The 22,379-nt window shown below is 44.5% G+C and overlaps 2 protein-coding genes across 6 annotated transcripts in view; one reads left to right on the plus strand and one right to left on the minus strand.

The window, feature by feature from the left end:
- The window catches only part of RHBDL1 (rhomboid like 1), a 57,733-nt gene extending 45,683 nt beyond the window's left edge, over window positions 1–12,050 (plus strand). Inside the window, exons 5-8 of the mRNA XM_083152742.1 lie at window positions 2,966–3,078; window positions 4,700–4,800; window positions 8,535–8,595; window positions 11,039–12,050. Of these exons, the coding sequence (XP_083008868.1) occupies window positions 2,966–3,078; window positions 4,700–4,800; window positions 8,535–8,595; window positions 11,039–11,310 (547 nt within the window). The 3' untranslated portion in view covers window positions 11,311–12,050. The remainder of the gene's footprint in view (window positions 1–2,965; window positions 3,079–4,699; window positions 4,801–8,534; window positions 8,596–11,038) is intronic.
- Window positions 12,051–15,224: 3,174 nt separating this feature from the next.
- LOC146020010 (uncharacterized) lies at window positions 15,225–22,375 on the minus strand. Of its 5 annotated transcripts, none has more exons than XM_083152749.1 (6): window positions 22,248–22,375; window positions 19,744–19,875; window positions 18,514–18,607; window positions 18,227–18,386; window positions 17,636–17,788; window positions 15,225–15,969 (listed from the first exon to the last, which is right to left on the minus strand). In XM_083152749.1, exons 2-6 carry the CDS (start codon window positions 19,869–19,871, stop codon window positions 15,827–15,829), a joined length of 678 nt encoding a protein of 225 aa, XP_083008875.1. In that variant the 5' UTR covers window positions 19,872–19,875; window positions 22,248–22,375; the 3' UTR covers window positions 15,225–15,826. The 5 variants fall into 5 exon arrangements, with proteins under 5 accessions (XP_083008875.1, XP_083008874.1, XP_083008877.1 ...); XM_083152748.1 differs by lacking the exon at window positions 22,248–22,375 and adding an exon at window positions 22,061–22,193; XM_083152751.1 differs by lacking the exon at window positions 22,248–22,375 and adding an exon at window positions 22,138–22,160.
- Between the last annotated feature and the right edge of the window lie 4 nt (window positions 22,376–22,379).

Consider the following 22,379-nt stretch of genomic DNA (forward strand, 5'->3'; position numbering starts at 1 on the left):
AAACTGCTGCTGCCGCGCTTGTCATATTGTATGACAGCGCAGGCGGCAGCTTGCAGAGCGGCTCCCTCTCTCCGACGCGGCCGTTGAAATCCGCGCTCTTTATCTACCCCCGGCCCCCACCATCCGGTGAGCAGTAGCCTCTCTCCCTCCCTGCAGTGTCCCAGGCCCGGCTCCCAGGTACCTGGTATGTACCTTATTTATACATTATATTGCCTTTATTTGAGTGCCGCCACCTCCTATTCATTATATATATATATATATATATATATATATAATGCAGCGGGCACTTTAAGCACTGTTTTCAGCCTGTTTGTCCTGGTTATTCAGGGGGAGCAGCCTGTGGTGTCCTGGTTATGCAGGGGGAGCAGCCTGTTTGTCCTGGTTATTCAGGGGGAGCAGCCTGTGGTGTCCTGGTTATGCAGGGGGAGCAGCCTGTGGTGTCCTGGTTGTTATGCAGGGGGAGCAGCCTGTGGTGGCCTGGTTGTTATGCAGGGGGAGCAGCCTGTGGTGGCCTGGTTGTTATGCAGGGGGAGCAGCCTGTGGTGGCTTGGTTGTTATGCAGGGGGAGCAGCCTGTGGTGGCCTGGTTGATATGCAGGGGGAGCAGCCGGGCTTTACGGTGTGCATAATCCCCTGTCCCACAAAGCCATGCCCTACGGCGCGCACTTTCACATTGTTTAGCCTGTTAGATTCTTTTGCACTTTGGGGCATAATTTGCATTAAGGGTGGCGTTATGTGGCCCGCATTATTGTTTCCATGTCTATGTGAGATAGGTCATACATTTTGAGCTCGCAGGGGGGCGCCGAATACCCTAGCACCCGCCCTGGTTGTGACATATGGGGGGGGGGGGGGGGGGGAGGGGGGAGATGGCGGGGAAGAGAGTTCCACCACCTCACCAGGACCACTTTAAGCACTGGGCCCATTTATCAATTAACACTTGTTTTCGGGGGTTAGAAGTAAATATGTAGTATCTCCGGAATGTATCTGGAGGGAGCACAGCAGAAAGCTCAGATCCCTGCTGCGATCCCTTCTGCACCGCCGGCAGTGGTGTCCCCCATAGGTTTCTAAGGGGGATGCAATGCTGGCCGACATTATAATATCGCAGTGGGTCCCCGGGCTACCGCCATTGTGAGATGGGCTATGGACTACGGACCACACTGCTAGCGGGGCAGTGCAGTCAGTGTGGTTGGCGGGGGGGTCAGTGATGAGATGTGCAGACCCCCCCCAGCACCCGGCAAAGCAGGGATGAGCTTCTTTCGGAGCCCCTGCATCTGCGGGGACATACATTCGGGAGAAAGGATTGCAATGTGATCCTGGTCGGAAAATGCCGCCCAGACGATCCTATGTTAAATTGGCCAGTAAGCCTCTTTATAGAGAGTAACAGCAACTGTGACACCCGCTGCCTATAAGAAGGTAATTATCAGCTGCATAGCGATAAAACACAAAATGCAATCACAAACCCTTGTCAACGAAACAGACTGCAAAGCTGTAAATGCACCTTATGCTCATTGTGACATCATCTACTCATTGTGACATCTTGTGCTCATTGTGACATCATCTACTCATTGTGACATCATCTACTCATTGTGACATCTTGTGCTCATTGTGACATCATCTACTCATTGTGACATCTTGTGCTCATTGTGACATCTTCTGCTCATTGTGACACCTTATGCTCATTGTGACATCTTCTACTCATTGTGACATCTTCTACTCATTGTGACATCTTCTGCTCATTGTGACACCTTATGCTCATTGTGACATCATCTACTCATTGTGACATCTTATGCTCATTGTGACATCTTCTACTCATTGTGACATCTGCTCATTGTGACATCATCTACTTATTGTGAAACCTTATGTTCATTGTGACATCATCTACTCATTGTGACATCTTCTGCTCATTGTGACATCTTATACTTATTGTGACATCTTATGCTCATTGTGACACCTTATGCTCATTGTGACATCATCTACTTATTGTGACATCTTCTGCTCATTGTGACACCTTATGCTCATTGTGACATCTGCTCATTGTGACATCATCTACTTATTGTGACATCTTCTGCTCATTGTGACATCTTATACTTATTGTGACATCTTATGCTCATTGTGACACCTTATGCTCATTGTGACATCATCTACTTATTGTGACATCTTCTGCTCATTGTGACACCTTATGCTCATTGTGACATCATCTACTTATTGTGACATCTTCTGCTCATTGTGACACCTTATGCTCATTGTGACACCTTATGCTCATTGTGACACCTTATGCTCATTGTGACATCTTATGCTCATTGTGACACCTTATACTCATTGTGACACCTTATGCTCATTGTGACACCTTATGCTCATTGTAATATCTTATGCTCATTGTGACACCTTATACTCATTGTGACACCTTATACTCATTGTGACACCTTATGCTCATTGTGACACCTTATGCTCATTGTGACACCTTACGCTCATTGTGACACATTCTACTCATTGTGACACCTTATCCTCATTGTGACACCTTATGCTCATTGTGACACCTTATGCTCATTGTGACACCTTACGCTCATTGTGACATTCTACTCATTGTGACACCTTATCCTCATTGTGACACTTTATGCTCATTGTGACACCTTATGCTCATTGTGACACCTTACGCTCATTGTGACACCTTATGGTCATTGTGACACCTTACGCTCATTGTGACATCTTACACTCATTGTGACACCTTATCCTCATTGTGACACCTTATGCTCATTGTGACACCTTATGCTCATTGTGACATCTTATGCTCATTGTGACATCTTATGCTCATTGTGACACCTTATACTCATTGTGACACCTTATCCTCATTGTGACATCTTATGCTCATTGTGACACCTTATGGTCATTGTGACACCTTATGGTCATTGTGACATCTTATGGTCATTGTGACACCTTATACTCATTGTGACATGTGCTTCTTACAGCCTGGAACAACTGGGATTTAACACCCTCCTGCAGCTTATGATTGGCGTTCCGTTAGAGATGGTTCATGGCGTGCTGAGGATCAGCTTCCTGTATTTAGCTGGGGTGCTGGCAGGTGAGCCCACACATTCACCAGCCGTCCAGGGGCATCTGCAAATTACACAGAAGGGAATCCAGAGGTTGGACATGGTCAGCAGGTCGACATGTAGAAGGTCTATGGTTCGAAATTCAAATAGGGGAGCCACACCCACTGCCAGTGAGTCAGTTTGGAATGACAGTTGGTGGCAGCGGGTGTGGCTCCCCTATTTAAATTTTGAAATAAGAATATTTTCTCAATCCCAGGATTTGGGATTGAAAAATGCTCAATCCCGGGATTCCTGGGATTGGCATCACTAATTGAAAAAAAAAGAAAAAGAAATAGACCTGCATGGGGCAGGATTTCACTCTGGTGGGGTGATGATTACCTCATTGCAGGGCTCTACAATTTAGCAGCTGTGCGATGAGGTCTGAATAACCCCGTTAGTGGCCCATTCATCATTTTAAGATAAGATCTGTTCTTCGAGATGCAGTGATGTCTCTGGACTTCTGGATCTGAGACCCAGGAGTCCCACTGCGCATGCGCAGAGTGATGGCGCCGGCCGCGGGGCATGCTGGGAGAGATCCATGATGGATCCCTCACACATTGCTCATAGGCTTCTACAGGCTGGCAATTCTGTCTGCAGCTCTGCCCCGATGGAGGGGGATTCGATAATATGAAAATGCAGTAAAAAGCAGGATAACGGGGTTTTGAACGCATTTTTGTGTTAGAGCATCCCGCCCTCTGCCTTTATCTGTCCTCCTACTGACCTAGTTGACCTTTTCCATATCGACCGTATGGGGTGAACCCATTTATCAATACCCACATAGCATACCTTCCAACTTTAAGGATGGGCGAGGAGGGACGCTTGCCCCGCAGACGCGACAAAAAAAAATGTGGGGTGTGGCCTATACTCGCGACGCTCCCATGAGGCCATGCCCCAATTTTTGCCGATGTGGGGGCATGAATAGGGTGACAGGGGGGACTCCGAACGGGATGTTACGGCGGAAAGCTGGACAGTTGGGAGTTATGACATAGGAGTATGACATATGTCATGCTGTAGTACAGAATACAAACTATAATGTTGGAAATGGGCTCTACACTGCCACCTGGTGGCCATAAGCATTATGTTTTAGTATATCCCTCCTAACATCATATATGGTTGCCGGGTGGACGCTCTCTAGATCGACAGTTACAGGATCGACCACTCTTGGTCGAAGGCGTCTGGTTAGATGCCTAAAGATAGTCGATGGGGTCTAGAGTGACAGTGACGGGAGTTAGATGCATAGAGTAAGATTATAATATCCATGAAGCATAGCGAGCCATGTGAGGGGACACGGGGCACATATACAGTGTCACTGGGGAAGCCTGTGACATTCGGCACCAAAAAAACCCTGAAAAATGGTGTCGTTGTGGTGACTGTCGACTCGTCTCCGTCGATCTCCTGCTTGTGTCTAACTCCTGTCATTGTCGCTCTAGACCCCATCAACTATCTTTAGGCGTCTAATCAGACGCCTTCAACCAAGAGCGGTCGATCCTGTAACTGTCAATCTAGACAACGTTGAACGCTTATCATGTAATCTTCTAACACACACACACACACACACACACACACACACTGTACTTGTCATTTAATCCTCCTTCTATCGTCTCTTCCCAGGATCCCTTGCAGTCTCTGTCACAGACATGAGAGCCCCTTTGGTAGGAGGTTCTGGTGGAGTGTATGCCCTCTGTTCTGCCCATCTGGCTAATGTTGTTATGGTAAGTGCTATATGTGGATGGCAGCGATCTCACATCAGCCATATAAATACTGACACATGTACACCGCCCAAAAACCATTCATCAGTAGAAGGAAAATTACGGTGCAGCCACGTTCCTTTCACCCATTGGATCGCGCACAGGCTACACTGGGAAATGGGTGCGAGGAGGTGAGCACCAGTAGCGACTGGCAAAGTACAAAGGACAACCATATGTTTGCTCATCCTATGGTAAACCTATAAATGTTTTTTTGACCAAAGATGACTCCACAGCTGGCCGGCATCTCCAGCCCAAAATGGGCAGCGTTAAGCCGATCGCTAAGGAGCGAACTAGCACTGCTTAGCGAGTGGTACTGAATCAGGCCCTCAGTGAGGATGGCCAGACCGCACGGAATCTGCAGAGACCATGCACTTGCGCTGTGCCGGATCCCCCACGCCACTGCTTGGGCTGCCTATAACTGCTGCTGAGGTAAGAGCGATCCCACTGCCGAGCTGGACGACTGTGCATGCGTTACCTGACTACAGGCATGCGTGCGGTTGACGAGCTCACATTGATGAGGGAGTCTTCAATAGAACCGGAATAGGTGGCACTCCTAATCATGAATAGGTCCGTTACTTAAAACATGCGGAAAGCAGCATTTCTGCATAATAGGCAGGGCCGGCGCCACCACTAGGCAAATCTAGGCAGTTGCTTGGGCGCCGGCCACTGGAGGACGGTATTTCACCCTCTCTTGCCGCCCGGGTACCTGTCCTGCGGCGTATATGTGCGTAAAAGCTGGCAGCGGCAGCGGGGGGTCCCTGCAGTCAATAAGAAATAACGAGCGCTATCCGCCGGGCTATGCGGAAGCGCTTCTGTTTTGGAAACACTGGCCGCACGCTGATTGGCTGAGATTGAGCCAATCAGCGTGCGCCGTGCGGCCGCTGCCGCAGGACAGGTACCCGGGCGGCAGACACGGGTCCATAAAGCATAGTGAATAGGCCCCCGTAACGTTGTATACTCCAGAGTTCTATCTGAACACTTATGTTTAGGACTGTCATACCAAATGGACAACTGTGCTTGGAATCCTGTCAGAAGCAGCCAGTAATGGCCTGGCAAGCCTGCTCATAAAACTGTCTGACTGAGCAGAGAGCCCTGAGGGGAATCAATCCCACACTGTGTACATATTATGGGATGTTTTTGTGTCAGGTAACGAGAGTGTTGGCGGCGGTTACTGGCATTGCCAGCTGAGTATAATGGGATCCATGAAAAAAATCGAAATGTAAAACCACTGAAAGGATTCTCCCTCTCTCTGCGGCTATCAAATGGCCGTGTCACCGTCTCAGACGTACGTGACATGAGAGGATGTGACAGATCCATGGCAGATAGATGGAGGGCACTGAATGGAGCTGACAGCGCACATAGCACAGCCAGGAGTTACACGGAGGAGTAACGGCATGAGACGAGACTGGAAGCATAAGGATGAAAGCTATGTGATGGTGGGAAAGCGATCCGTGCTCCCTGAGCTTGGGACACCAACGGATTCCGATAACAGGACTTCTACATGCGGTGTACTGTGGCCTGCTCACAGTTTCCATAGCAACCGCATCCTGGGGTAAAGTAAATATACATAGCGGCCAACTCTGTCCGAATAAGTAATCTCTGGCACCTCAGATATTGGCAGACAGATCTGCCGAGCGCTAGAAATGACTAGAGGGTTTGGATGTACAATATATAGGCCAAATAAATCCGTACAATGCTGGTTGAAAGCGTTGACGAAACCTTGTACTTTATCAGTGCGCTGACAGAGCATTGGAAATGCGCTAATTGACAGCGACTGGATGCTTCCCTGCGGCACAATGTAGTGTGTCCTTAATGAACACTCATGGACCTCCATCGTACTTTTCTGAGTGTCAGTGTTCCAGCAAAATTAAACATGACAAGGTAGACATGAGTTTTTCCTGATTTTTTTTTTTTTAAACCGGCTGGTGCTTACTTCAGCATTCATGTCGACATAGTCGGAGAATATAACAGCGTGCTGAATGTAGCGAGGCACCAAGCCGAAGCATGTCAAGTGGTCCATGTCAACAGTTGACGACATCGACATCGAAAAATTTGAGACTCGTGTCTACCTTTCCCATGTCAACATTTTTGAACCTGTCGACCTGGGGTAGACCTATTGACTGTCTATCAAGACACGGTCTAATAATCTACACACATACCACATTATAATACATGCATGTCTGTGGAAGCTGCAGCTTCTATTGGTCATGCAATCTGACGGATCATTACAACCAAATGCAAAAACAAAATGTAATGGGCACCGGGGCGGCCATTTTGTGGATTGTTATGTACAGTTTATGAATTAATTCCAGACCAGTGACATCACTGATTCCAGACCAGTGACATCACCGAGTCCCTCTGCGCCTCAGATATTGCTGGTACCAATTTTATCTGCATTACTTTAGAATAGAACACAGCTACCAGCGCCCATTTTCAGTCATTCAGGTTCATTATTCGCAATGTTTCGCCATTGCGCATGTGTAGTCGTTTTGTGTGAGCATCCATGGCAAATTGATTATTTGCCAGCCACTCGCACACAGCACTGTGGGTGGTGGGCGTGGGACTGTCATTGCGCCCATGGGAATGCGCAGCATTTCATGGGTGTTGCCATGGAAATTTGCCATTGACACAGGTACGGGGGTCGGCCAGCTGACCTCAGCAGATGTCAGCTGCCCTCACGCTTCCCGCACATAGGGCGCTCGCAGATCTAAGACACCAGAGAGGTGTCTTAGATTTGCGAGCACTGTAGAAAACATTCCATGGTCAACAACCATGAAATGATTTCCTCCACACACGCAAGCTGCGGATGGATGTTTATGCGGGGAAACTCAGCGTGCGAGTTTGGTTGACTAGCACAGCTGCAAATTTTGCGGCTTTGCGAATCAACCTAAATGACCTCCAATATGAGCAAGAGGCATCATTTTCCCCATACAAACGGCCCTTGGCACAAAAAAGGTTGTGATTTGGTTTCCACAGAATCCCTCATTTTCCACTTCTTAATTAGAGTTTGAACACTGCTGATTGGCATTGTTAATTGCTTGGATATCTTTTTATATCCCTTTCCTGTTTAATACAGTTCAATTACCTTTTCCCGCAGATCCTTTAACAATTATATTGCTTTCCCCATGAATCCAGACACGTCAGTGCAGCAATGGATGAAAGATGCAAGGGTCTTTCAGGAGACCAGAAACTCACTGACCTTTTATACACACACACTGATTACAAGCAAACAGATCACAGGTGAGGATGGTTACCTTTAGTAGCCATTCAAACCCGTTTGTGTCAACTTGTGTGCATGTTATCAGGCCAAAATCTCCAGGGTATGTAAACTTTTGATCAGGGTCATTTGGGTAGTTTCTGTTGCCATTATGATTTAAAGAGAGTAAACACAGTTATGTGACGATAAATGGCTTCACCCAACCACTAACCATGAGTGAAAGAAAAGTTTGTAATCATAGTCTCTGACAAATGGCCAGAAAATCACAAATTCTGCTAGGGTATGTAAACTTATGAGCACAAATGTATGTGCAGTCTGCTGACTACACATGTGATTGGATGACCTACTGCAGTAACTTGCTGGGGTCCTGTAATTATTTTTCTTGTCTTATGGGGTCCCAGAGTCAAATAGTTTGAGGACTTCTGTTCTAGAGTGACGCCAGTTATTTGCAGCAATAACACCTCTTGCATTTCTTTCACAGAACTGGGCTGGAATGCGCTGCCCTTATAAGGTCCTCAGGATGGTCCTTGCATTGGTCTGCAGTAAGTACAACAAAGAAAATGGAATCCGATTCGTCTGACGTACAGTAGGACACATTAATATCAGGGGTATTGAACTTTTGCAGAATATATAAAGGTGAAAGGTATCAGAGGCTATTGCAATTGGCTGGTCAGCCAGGACATTTCAAGTGGTGCACCAAATTGTAGCCAATCAGAGCATTGTAACTGTTACAAGGTTAGACCAATTCTTAGCCAATGCGAGCACTCACAGGACATGATCATCTTGTAGCCAATCAGGGACATAGAACACTCACCAAAACATGTAAGCAGTAGGGATCTTTATGTACAATAATGGGCGATTTTTGTTATCAATCCTGGATGCATGGTGAATTGATAGAATCAAGCCAAAATAATGATGGTGGCATTGATGTTTGTACCTGCTCTCTTGCAACTGTGCAGTTTCAGAACCGGTGCTGATCGGTTCTGCGCATATGTCACTGACCATTGCATCAAAAGTATTCGATAGGAAAAAAAATTTATATGATTGGCGCATAGGCAAAAAATACCACGTATGCGCAGAAGCACTGCAGCTTGGCTGGCTGGTGGGCTGGACCATCAGAACACCATTGAATGTTTACTATTGACACAGGTTTTTCCTTGGAACAACCAGGCAAGCTTGCCAGGTCTGATTACTGGACCCAGGTTAACACTTTTCCACTGAGCCATGACCCAGATTACCCCATTAATAACCCAGGTTATAGCAGCAGTGGAGAAAGTGGTAGTAGTCAAGCCACCTCTTTATCTGTCCCCTCATTGTGACTTGCATAAACGGGTGCCGGAGGACTCACCGGCAGCCAGAATCCCGACTGCTAAAACCCCGACAGATGGGCACTGGCTATTCTCCCTCATGAGGGTCCACGACCCCCATAGAGGAGAATAAAATAGGCGACGAGCGCAGCGAGCCACTGTGCCCACAGCATGGCGAGCGCAGTGTTCCCGCAAGGGGCTTCGTTGCGATCCCCTTGCTGTCTGAGTCCCCGCATTCGGGATTCCGACGTTGGTCTAATGAATGTTGGAATCCTGACTGTCGGGTGTTATACCACACCCACATAAATATGGTTAATGGCAGCACAAATATTGAAGGTGCTCACAGACGGCCGCAGGAGACAGGAAAGCTTAAGGGTTGTACACACTGTGACATTTTGGCAGGAGATTTTGACTAGTCAAAATCTCCAAGAAGTTTAGCTAAAACCTCCCAGTTAGGGGAATTTAAAAAATGGAGAGGGGAGAGACTGCAAACAACGGAAGTGTGCGGAATGGTGATGGAAAAAAATATCTAAAGTAGAATAAATGTTGTCATTTGTTGTACTGTATAACATAAAAAAAAAAAAATAATATATATATATATATATATATATATATATATATATATATATATATATATATATAGCGCCATACAGACAGGTCTCTTGAAGAATAGGTGTAGCCCTTCAGTCTCTCTAGTGCTGCTCCTGCGAACAATGAAGAGTGAAGAGTTCACAGGATAGACTGAAGGGTTACATCCATTTTCCCAGAGATCACTCTCTACCAGAGAAGAGTCTACTTGTAAGGATTGACACAGAATAGGATAACATGCCTTTCTATTGCTACACCCAAGCTCCAATAATTTCCAAGGAGACTAGCCTAGTTCGTTAGGAGATACACCCCTGAATAGTTCTCGCTGAGATTAACCGCGTTTGGTGATGAATACTTGTGACCCAATTTCAATACTGTCAGGATTGGGGAGAAGAATCTTCGTTCAAAATGAAAAGTCATGATACACCTTTGATTCTATGAAAAATTACTTTTTTATAAATGTGTTAACTTGAAGCATACAGTATTCAATTATTGCATGTCACAATTGACCAGGCTTTCAAAGTGACCAAAGTGATCTGGTACCAATATGTACATGTGTAGAACAGGTTTTGGCTGACAGGGAACCTTGAGAATAAGACTGTTAGAGAAAATGGTATTGAATTGTAATACAATTATATGACGCGTTTCACTACCAGTCCTGGAATTTTCATCAGTGACATTGTTCTGATAAAACTGCCCAGTAGGCAGTAAAATGCCATAACTCCTAAACATTCAAAATTAAAACCAAAGGGGAAAATGTAATTACGTGTGAGGTACTGGCACGTATACTGAATCCTTACGAAGGAATATCTTGCTTTATTTTTTGCTTGCACCTGTATCACACGCGAACAAAAACATGCAAGGTTTTCCTGATTTTAATTTGTTCATCTAGTCAGGCTCAACAGCCCTAGCACTAATAGCAGATCCAAGAACATTAACATCGTTCAACATTCAATGTAGACCATTTCTGAATTTAAAAAAAATAACAATTTAAACCAGACGGTTCGAATTGCAAAAAAAAATAAAAATTGGATTGCAAAGGGTTAATATTTTTGCGTTATTACACTGACAAGTTTCTCTTTCCACACAGTGAGTTCGGAAGTGGGCCGCGCCGTATGGCTCCGTTTCTCCCCTCCATTACCAGCCGCTGGCCCCCAGCCTAGTTTTATGGCTCATCTGGCAGGCGCGGCTGTCGGTGTCAGCATGGGCTTGACCATCTTGCGTAGCTATGAGGAGAATCTTCAGGACCAGTGCGGATGGTGGGTCATCCTCCTGTGCTACGCCACCTTCCTGGCTTTTGCTATCTTCTGGAATGTGTTTGCTTATGACCTGCTTGGTGTGCAGATCCCGCATCCCCCCTGACCTCTGACCCCGATTGTGTAGCATCCCTTAAAGGATTCTTTGGTGCTGCAGTGGACCTATTCTTTTAACCCCCCCCCAGTGAAGAACTTGCTTCTTGCCGCATTGCTGATGCCCTTGGCAGAGCGGAGACTAAGCTTTGTACGCGGAACCAGATAACGGGGTAGAAGGATACCGTGTTCATCTACGTCTGATAGAGCAGAGTCATGTGATGCTGTTTGCTATGTATATAAGTGGTTTTCAAATCTGCTTTTTTTTTTCTTTTTAATTTATTACTGCCTGTGCATCGTGCGCTCCAGGAGTTGGGTTATCATCAGGTAACGATACTCCATATTACTACATGAGCAAACCGCTCGTTTTAAGATTAAGAAATCATCGTCATTCCAATAACCCAACCTTGTTTTATGTTAAAAAAAAAATACAGCAATTGATGAGCCTCTATTTATCTGCCTTCAAAAGCTAACAAATGCCTTACATTTCCTATACTTATGAACCATCTTACCTCTCACATTCCCAGCCTCCATAAAAGGGACACTATTGTATAAATATATATATATATAAAAAAAAAAAAAGATGCCAAAATGCATAGGTGAAATTGACAGAGGGGGAGGAGTTAAGTGCTGGATTCTGTAAAAACCGTCTCAATTCCCTAACTTTATTAAGTCTGTCTCAGAACGACACAATGCTCTCTTGTATCTCATTTGCCATTTGGAATTCTGATCTAAAATAAGTGATTTAACGCATTTCTGATACATAGTTCTAATTTATCATACTAGTACAGTACTTATGTGAAAAAAAAAAAAAAAACGGGTTACTGATAGTTGGGTTTAGTGAAAATCTAAATTTAATGTAGACTTTATTTTTAACATATTTTATCCTGGCTGAATAAGTGACCCCATCAAAAATAGAATATAAATCTTAGACCCTTGTGTGCACACAGACTACTGCAAGGACCCATGAGGACCACCTCAGTCCACCGCTCTCTTGCCCCACCTCCTCTTTCCACTGCTGCCGACCTCAACCACTCTGCTCTGCTCTGGTCTCCCACACCTACCCCTGGTGGCTAACTGGGTCCTTTGGCGCTAAGTCTTTCCCATCTCTCTCACACCCCAGGGACTACACAGTCCTTCCAAAATTAACACATTTTAAAATAATTTCAGGTCCTGCATTGCCTACTCTTACCTCATAGGCAATTACTATGATGCCTCTTATATTAATTTGCCAGAGAAGGCATTGAAAAATCACGATATCCGTGCAGTAATAGTTTGACGATACCGGCTCTGGCACGGCGTATTTAATGTTTTCCTGCTAAAGGCAGGCGAACGGTGGCAGCTATTGTGGAATTACAGGTAGCAGCATCTCTGGCTAATTCCTACTCTTACATTATACGGATATGGAGAGTGTGATGTCCCAGTATCTATACAATATTATATAGCTCCATCATAATCTTCAACTGACCCCACATAAGTCTGACAGTGCATACATTATTCCCAGAAGTCTAAGCTTATTACTCATCAATCAGCTGTGGAATATATATATATATATATATATATATATATATACATACACACACACATACACACATATACATACATACATACACACACACACACACACACACACACACACACACACACACACACACACAGGGTGAGTATCCCTTATCCGAAATGCTCGGGACCACGAGTATTCCGGATAAGGGAATATTCCGGTTTTTGGAATAATTTTTTTTAAGCCATACTTACCTGCCCCTGGTGGGTCCCCGATGGTCCCTCGGCGTCCATGGAGTCCTCCGGCGTCCACGGCAGGCCACCAGCACCGTCTCCGGCGTCTCCAGCGGTCCCAGGAGTGCTTTGCGCAAGTTCCCAGGCGCGCCGGTGGCGTCACCGACGCACGCGCGCAAAGCACTCCTGGGACCGCTGGAGACGCCGGAGAGGCCTGAAGGCCTGCTATGGACGCCGGAGGACTTGGTAAGTATTAAAAGAGGGTTAGGGGGGGGGAGGGAATTGTTTTTTTTTAATTATTCCAAAAAAAACCACGGTTTTTGGAATAATTCGGATACGGGATACCCGACCTGTGTGTATATATATATATATATATATATATATATATATATATATATATATATATATATATATATATATATATATATATATATATATATATATATATATAGATATGGTGAGCTTAACCTATGGGAGGGACTGTACTGCATTCCCTAATTTTAAACATAATAAGAGGTGCTACCATGTTGAGACTTCTAATGGCACACAGGAAAAAATAGAAAATGCAGGTGCACCCTCCAATCACTAAGTGTACTGAACCATAGGACTAAAGGAATGTTAGGGACCCACCTGATGAGATCTCCAATTTTGTTCCACGTTAAATTGCAGCGTTTATTGTACTTGATGAGATTGTCAGAGATCGTATTTAGGGTGTACACCTGCATCTCAGATGTTGGCAGGGAAAGAGTTAACTCTTTAAATGCCAACGATGCTGTGAGAAGTCCTCAAAAAATACCAGTGTCGCTCACAGCGACTGTTCTTTTAGTATAAATAAATACAAATACAGCCAAGTCAATCCATTGAAGTTTAGTTAATTATTGCACCCAAAAAAAGAACCGCTGGCATTTTTAGCAGATATTTTGACTCTCTCTCACAGCAAACGTTGGCACCCAAAAGGGTAAATCTAACAATTAGGGCCACGTGAAGATTACCTGATGAAAACCCATCTCCAAAACTTTATTTGTACTCACAAAGTTGCCTCAATCTTCGGCCTCTTATTACCCCGTTGGCATTTCTGCCACGATACATTGATCCCCAGATATTAATTTGGAGTTTACCAGCTTGAACAGTCCTCATGTACGGTCACCCAAAAACCTGTTATTGTCTTTTGAATGATTGTCAATGAGACCATACAGTGTAGTGTGCTACTACATTTGACAGGTCGCCGTGTGCCAACTTTTTTTTGTTTTTTTACTTCGTATTGTAACCGTGACATGTAGTAACTCTGATCAGCCGTGGGGAGGGCATTTATTAACCTGGTGCCACGTTGTTGCTGTAACCCATGGCAATTACAGTAACATTCTCTTGGTTGAGTCTGGATTTTGGGAGCCAATTGTCAGTGGTTGCTATGGGTTACACTACTCTGTGCCCCAGTTTCCATAACTGTACGGTGATTGTTTATTTATTGCTCTGTCTTAATATTTTGTTCAAACCAGGTAAAATGTGTAAGGAAAGCCGTTTTGTCTTAGCGACCGAGCACGTCCTGTCATAACTGCACTAGAGAAATGACAGAATTCAATCGATTGCTACAGTTTTCTCGGTTCCGATATACAGAAATCGCTGTTTTTGTTTTGTCTTTTTTAATGATTCTAAAATATAGTTTCTGTCACAGATTAATTGTTAGACTACAGAACTATTACAAATTCATCTCAGATTGACAGACGGCCATTTTGTATTAGACCCAAACCTGGGTCATGTCTCAATGTCCATTATACTGTATAAATAAGTCTTACACAAAAGTTGATACAATAAATGCTTTAATTATTTAAGTTTCTAGGCTTAGGTTACAAAAAAGCCTCAGGCGTAAAAAAAAAGTATTTGAAAAGTATACAGATAATTTATATAACAATATAAAAAAAAAGTTATGATTAAACTACAGTTTGGAAAATTATTGGAATGCAAGTGAGATGATAATATTTAAGAATGCCAGATTTTGTACCCTTTTCATTCCCCGAACATTAACCCTTGATACACGTTAATAGTGCCAAAATCAATTCCTATATATACAGGACACAGATTTAACCTCAAAAACTCGTACGGAGGTGGAAATCATTAAGAGAATTTATTTTCTATAAAATTTGGTGATGCTTTTGTAACCAGTCGTTTATTGTGTGAGGGGGTGTGGGTGGGGGGTTGGGGCAGGATTGTAAGAGAAAAAACAACAACGATTGCTTACATAAAGAGTGAATAAAATCTACATGCTGTACAAAAATAACGGTCTCTTTATTTTATGATCATATAAAACCCATCTCTTAGTGGTATTACAGTCAGCTTGCATAAGATTTTCCTCAGATTCTTTAGGGTGGACAATAACAGTATTCCCACCATGCTCCCTAATGAACATTCAAAACGATCAGAACAGCATTCCGAAGTTACTCTTTCCATGTTTCCATATTTCTGGGAAAGTCTGTCTCGTGCCAAGATAGATTAAAGCAGAGTATGGCAGACTTTCAAGGGTTACCGGTTGTCCAACAACCTCAAAGGACTTTTTTGCATAATATTCTATTATTCTTGTCCATAGCAGGACATTACTGATATAAAGAAGTGTCTGACAAACACTGATCAAGCCACAAGGATGAAGCATGTGTGTAGCGAAAGGTACCCGAGAGCGTGTGAAATCTTTGCCAATGTAAGACGGAACAGCTCATTTAATCATGCCATAATATGAAAATTCTACAGTGAAGACCACCGACTCGAGAACAGCGATGGCTGTAAACCTTCTCCTCGTCTCGTAATCACGGCTTTGTCTTCAGTTTTTTGGTTGGCCTTTGTTCAGCATCTTCCAGAGACGACAGCAGGTCAGGGCAAAGCTTCTGTGCCACTTTCCACGTCCACAGACAGAGCTCCACGCGGTGCGGTGTCCACTTCTCCGCTGATGCTGCAAAGAGAATATAATCTCACTCAGTTCTTATGTGCCCATCGTCACATCAATGGGAGGTTCCCTCTAAGGATAATAGAGCTACAGGGCACATGTATGTGACATGACTGTATATACCAGTGATGGGGAACCTTTGGCCCTCCAGCTATTGTTGAACTACACATCCCAGCATGCCCGGCTACAGTTTTGCTATTTGGCCATACTAAAACTGTTGCAGGGCATGCTGGGATGTGTAGTTCAAAAACAGCTGGAGTACCAAGGTTCGCCATCACTGGTATATACATTCTGCTTGGTTTACAGTGCCCTAAGAAAAGTACGAGCAGCTATATTAAATAAAAAAAAAAAGATACAGGTGTGTTAACATACAGTACATCTATCCATGTGATAAAAGTCACGTTATACAAAACGGGTGAGGTGTGTGTGTGACTAGCGACAGGCGTCTTATTTTTGTGATTCTTACCATTACATAGTGTCCGATGTGCAAAATGAATAGGACACAAGCAGCTTCTGCAGATTAAAATTACATGCAGCATGCCTATATTCTAGATGGACTGCAGATGTATGTTATTTATTTACAGTTTCTTATATAGCGCAGCAGATTCTGTTACAGCGTCTTATATAGCGCAGCAGATTCTGTTACAGCGTCTTATATAGCGCAGCAGATTCTGTTACAGCGTCTTATATAGCGCAGCAGATTCCATTGCGCTTTACAATAGTAGACAGTGATAAGACTAACTGGGTAACAACAGACAGGTAGGAGGGCCCTGCTGCAAGCTTACAATCTATAGGGATATAGGAGGGAAACACAAGGACAGACACAAGTAATAGCATAGCAGTCACACCAAGTTACAACTCCAGAAGGGAAGCTATATAATACATAAGTGCCTCGGAGGGTTATGCGTGTAGAACTTAAATATGATAGGCTTGCCTGAAGAGGTGAGTTTTCAGGGAACGCTTGAAAGTTTGGAGGCTAGTGGAGAGTCTTATTGTGCGTGGAAGGGCATTCCATAGGATGGGAGCAGCCCGATGAAAGTCCTGTGATAGTGAATGGAGCTAGTGATCCGCGCAGAAGAGAGACGCAGATCTTGTGCAGAGCGGAGTGGTCGAGATAAGAGATATTTTGTGATAAGTAAAGCGATATATGCTGGTGCAGTATTGTTAATCATTTTATATGTGAGTAGAAGTGTTTTATATTGCATACGGTAAGATACAGGCAACCAATGGAGGGACTGGCAGAGCGGATCAGCAGACGATTAGCATCTTGCAAGGAAGATCAGCCTAGCAGCAGCATTTAAAATGGATTGCAGTGGTGCGAGTCTGTTCTTGGGAAGACCATTATTAATAAGAATTAATAAGACGTACTACGTTACAGTGTTTTCCTGGAAATGTAGCACTTTGTATGCAGATTCAGTGGCAGTCACACACTCAATATAAACACAATGTTATTTTAATCAGCAGAAGCTGCTTGTCCATTTTGCAAATCACACGCTAGGAGTCGCAAAAACTACGCACATCGCTACTAGAGGGGCTGTTTAATGTGAAAGAAGGCTAGGTGTATGTGGACACATGTACTTTGACAGGCCGAACTTGTAAAACAGTTGCGCGATTAAGACAAGACACGGAACCACGGCGGTGGTGCTGCTAGTCTAAGGCTCCCTGTATTCACCTGTGTTCAGAGCCTCAGCCTTCTGCCGCAACTCTTCCAGGTATCTCAGGTAGTGTTTCAGGTTGTACTGGATGGGAGACAGACCAGGAACACTCTCCACGGATTCGTCTGCCATAAAAGCCGTCAGCTCTGGGGCGCCAGCAGCCAGAACAGCTATACAGAAACATACATACAGGAACGCTCTGTCACAAACCTTCTGCCATTATATATACACCATAGTATTGCTAAACAGCTGAATATATTTTATCGTCCAGACATTTCAGCCTCAGAAAGGCTCCGGCGCCAATAGAGAGGAAGTCTGTTGCGCACATTTAAAATGCTTCCTTACAATCGCAAGTTCAGCTAAAATACCTCAGGCTTTGAATCCTTCCATTATATATTTACAAATAATAATATAAATTCAATATTACACACACTGTACATTATGCTCAGTGGTCCATTACATGCATGAACTATATAACCTCTTCCCGCCACTGGAGGCCATTTTGTTTTGCTGAACCAGTATTCAGGAATTCTGTTTATTCACTTGTCAATAGGGGCACCAAGGAGTCATGAGTGACAAAACGCCTCAGTGATGCCACTAGTACACACCTGATGCAGTGGCGGGACCAATGCCCTTCAACTGGCAGAGCTCAGTGATAGCTGCGGACACGTCGGGAAGAAGCTGGAAGGCTTTTCCGGTGCAGCTCTCTACCAAGCTCGCCGAGTTAGAGGATACCATCTGCTGCAAGCGTGGGCGGAACTTCCCTCTCTGTCCAATCAAAAAATAAAGAGAGGTCAGCTGACTGATAACCACATAGAGGAGTCCAAGATGGCTGCCTGGGTCAAACTTTTTTATACAGTCTACCAGAAATGTCTGACATAAATCAATAACTGACCTTTAACTTCCACTCCATCAGTTTCACCAGCTCATCCTGTGTCAGTGACTTCTGAGACCTAGCACTTATGCAGGAAGGCAGCTCCTTCTGATACCTATATGGAAGATTAAACGGTAACTCCTATTTACCCCTTCACTGGTACTCCCGAGAATTTTCCAGGCTGTGCTCCAGTGCCCAAACCCGGAAAATACTCGGGAAGTACCAGGGTCTACGCTGCTTAGTGCCGGGCAGCGCTGCTGAGCTGAGTGCTGAACTCAGCTTCAGCAGCTGTCCGGCCTTGCCCCCACTCCCCTCAAGCCAAACAGCCCGGTTGCCGAGGACAGGGCCGGGCATCGGATGATGTAGAGCTCAGCGGCGCTGCCTGGACCCGAGAGTCACAGTGGTGGAGCGCTCCCTAAAAAAAAAAAAAAACCTCCCACCACTGAAGGGGTTAAACTTAAAGTTATTACCCACAGTCAATCATTTATTCAGGGGTGGCATAAAACTATGACATAATTACAATGTTTTTCATGCATTTATGCCCTATTCCTAACGTTACATAAGCTGTCGGCAAAGAGCCTGTTGACATAACGGCCATGTTGATTTTGACTGTTGACATATCATCCATGTCAACATTCTGGTATCATCCAGTGGCATATTTATAGCAGATGCAGGGTGCGAGGCACACATTGGACTTCACCACACAACCTTTACCCATTTCTTTAACCCTTTGAGTATTTTTTACACAACATTTTTTATTTGAATTTCACATCTGGCTCAGAGCTAGGGTTACTAGTGCCCCTAGTGCTCGGAGAGTGTACTGCACTGCTGGCTAGAGAGGAGGTCCTAGACGGTGGCTTTACATGGGCCCCCTACTCAATACGCCCCCAGTGTCATAATTCAGAATGTAGATATGTTCACAACATACCTTGTTATAAGAGAGTCGACTTCGCTTCCTGTGCCTTATTCAGTGTTGCCTGTACTGTAACACCCTCAGAGAAAGATCTAGAGTTCCATATCTCTAATAACAATATGGCTCCGGCCTGGATATTCTATGCTATACATTTATTCCCTCAGTGTTTTATTGCATACATCACACAATTCCAAGGTCAGGCGGCGCCTTGAAGGCTCACGTGTCCAAATCCACAAAATGTCTGCAGTCCAGAGAGCATGTATTCATACAAATATCAGACTCAAGCTCACAAAATGGCTGCCTGCAGGTGACAGCGACACCATCGGCTTCCAACTCACCATTTGTCCAGCTCTAGTAACCGGCTTTGCTTGGCTGCCTTTGATGCCACGACATCCCAGTAAATATCTGAGACTCGCTGCCACGTTTTAGGATCGCTGCACTGAAAGAGGCCAGATGTCAGCGCCATTTCCCTGTGAGAGAGAGATTAAAAGTTTAGTTTTTTTTGCTTCAAAAGCTGGAATACAAATGTGTATCAACAATTAATTGATTGCAGCTTAAAACGCCCACCAATATCAGATCACAGACAAGTTCTGTATGGACAGTACAGCCATGTTATCCATTTGCACACAATGGAGGCAGCCATTTTGTTGGCTGGAGCAATAGTAAGCCTGTGAAACCAGAGACATTACTGAGGCATGAGGCAAAATTTTAAACCTCACTGGAGTCACCAGCATGTGGGTTTATACTAATTTTGCTACAAACTCCTCCCCTTCTGTACATCCCTTCACTCGAGTGACTGAGCCCCCCACTAGTAGCATTCATGCACGCTGTAATACTGATTGCTGCACCCTTATACGCCACCACCGATTGCACCATGAAAACTTGCAGCAGCCCAATGACAGGTGAGCAAAAATGGCAAAAGCTTAAGGCCAGTCCTTAAAACGGTGTCTGCATGTCCGGGCATTTGGACTCTAACACCAGGCAAAAAAATCACTTAAATCATCAGTCAGCAAGAACGACCAGCTGAAAGCACTAAACAAGATTTTAAAATTGCCAAGGCACACCATTAGGCCCCCACAGGGAAAACAAACAGAAAAAAAAAATATCCCATTGGCACCCATATGAAAAAACAATCACACTGGTCCCCACAGGTAACAAAAATAAAATACATTGGCCCTCACATAAAAACAAGAGATCAGTGAATAACAGTTGAACTAGTGGTGGTGGCTCTACACTGGTGTGGACTAAGGATGGCCATTGACCATCGATGATTCAAAATCATAGATGGTTTATTGCGGATGTCAAATATTTTTGCCATCGACGGGGGGAGAACCAGATGGTTTCCCTCCATCGATGGCACAGCAAAACTGACGTTTTGCTCTTTCCCCCCCCCCAAAAAAACATAGAGCATAGCTCCAATACCCACAAAGCCCCGCCCCAGTGTTTTGATTGGCCCACAGGCAAATCAGTCAAACAAAATGGATGACCATTGCATAGTTTAGCACTATCGATGGTCAGTTGCAATATGGCAACGGCAATGATGGCCATCCCTAAAGTGGACATCTCTATCTCTATGGGCACACTTAAGAACAGCTCAAGGCACACAAGTGTACCACGGCACAGTGGTCAAAAACGAGCTAGATGTCAAGTTCGTATAAGGCACAAAGTTCAGGGGTACTCTCCATTTCTGATACCATCTTCCTCAGAGGCAATAGCATCTGTGCACACATGGTAATACGCCGTAGGAGCTGTCTGCATGTACAGTAACTACCTGACTACAGAAAGAGTGTGCGCCTCTGAATCACGTCACTTTCCCTATAAATGAATAAATAGCCCAAATACCTGCATATGTCGCTAATGGTCTGTCGTGAGCACCCTTATTTCTAATAAAGCGCTCATAGTTTGGCCATAGTTTCTCATAATTGAGTTATATAAATTTCCATTTCTAGCGCATTAACAATTTATTACCTTAACAATTTAAATGGTTGTTCACTAAATTCTGTAAGAGGGTTGGGATACATGTATCTGATTTTGTATCTGATAAAGGATAAACCTGATGGTTTCTTTCCCTGATGTGACTCAGCAGAACGAAGCACTCGCACGGTCTAGTGCAGGGGTTCTCAAAGTCGGTCCTCAGGACCCCACAGTTCATGTTTTTCAGGTCACCCGGCAAGTGCTCAGGTGTATTAGTTACTCACTGGCACATTTTAAACGATCCACAGGTGGAGCTAATTATTTCACTTGATTCTTGATGAGGAGGCCTGCAAAACATGCACTGTGTGGGCTACCGAGGACCGACTTTGAGAACCTGTGGTCTAGTGGTACATTTGTAAATTATGCCGCATTGCAGGGTGTCCAGACGAGGCCTGTCTGCGCAGTAACAGGTGGAATGCAAATGGAGCTGCAGACACTTTGTGGTGCCTTAGAAATAAAATATGTTAACAATAATATTAATAGTAATAATAGCAGAAGCCTACAGAAACAGCAATGCATATAAATAAATACATAAAATAATAATAATAATAATAGCATGATGGACCTAAGGAGTCAGGAATGCATACACATTGGCTGGCCTTATAGTCGTGCTCCCCCCCAATATATGTCTTGGGGTGCTCTCTATTCTACCCTACATACATACATAAAAGCTGATCTCACCCACTGCTCAACCGTAACCACACTGACAGACTGGACACTAGTACAGTTCACTTCAGACAGAGCAGAGGCGAGAGAACCTGTCAGATCATCACAAGGATGGTTATCTGCGTTCCACCGTGGAGACTCCCCAGGCGAAGGCAGCTCAGCCTGAATATCTCATTGGCCCGCACGCCGCTCAATCATTTACCTATCCAATCAAAGGTTTGATGCGGAACAGCGCTAGCAACCAGTCTTCGCTACATTTCCGTCTCCGCTTCTAGCAGCCATTTTCCCCAAGACGCTCTCCCAGCACCGTATTAACATTTTGGTCTTCGGTAAA

This window comes from Crinia signifera, chromosome 7 (assembly GCF_055691185.1).
Source record: "Crinia signifera chromosome 7, ASM5569118v1, whole genome shotgun sequence".
NCBI lineage: Eukaryota > Metazoa > Chordata > Amphibia > Anura > Myobatrachidae > Crinia > Crinia signifera.

Bases quoted from the DNA above. Each gene is read 5' to 3' on its own strand.
- LOC146020010 (XM_083152747.1), bottom strand. The intron at 18,387-18,513 runs GTCAGTTATTGA...TTGATTGGACAG, and splicing joins TGATGGAGTGGAAGTTAAAG to AGAGGGAAGTTCCGCCCACG. The intron at 17,789-18,226 runs GTGTGTACTAGT...GTTTCTGTATAG, and splicing joins TGGTCCCGCCACTGCATCAG to CTGTTCTGGCTGCTGGCGCC.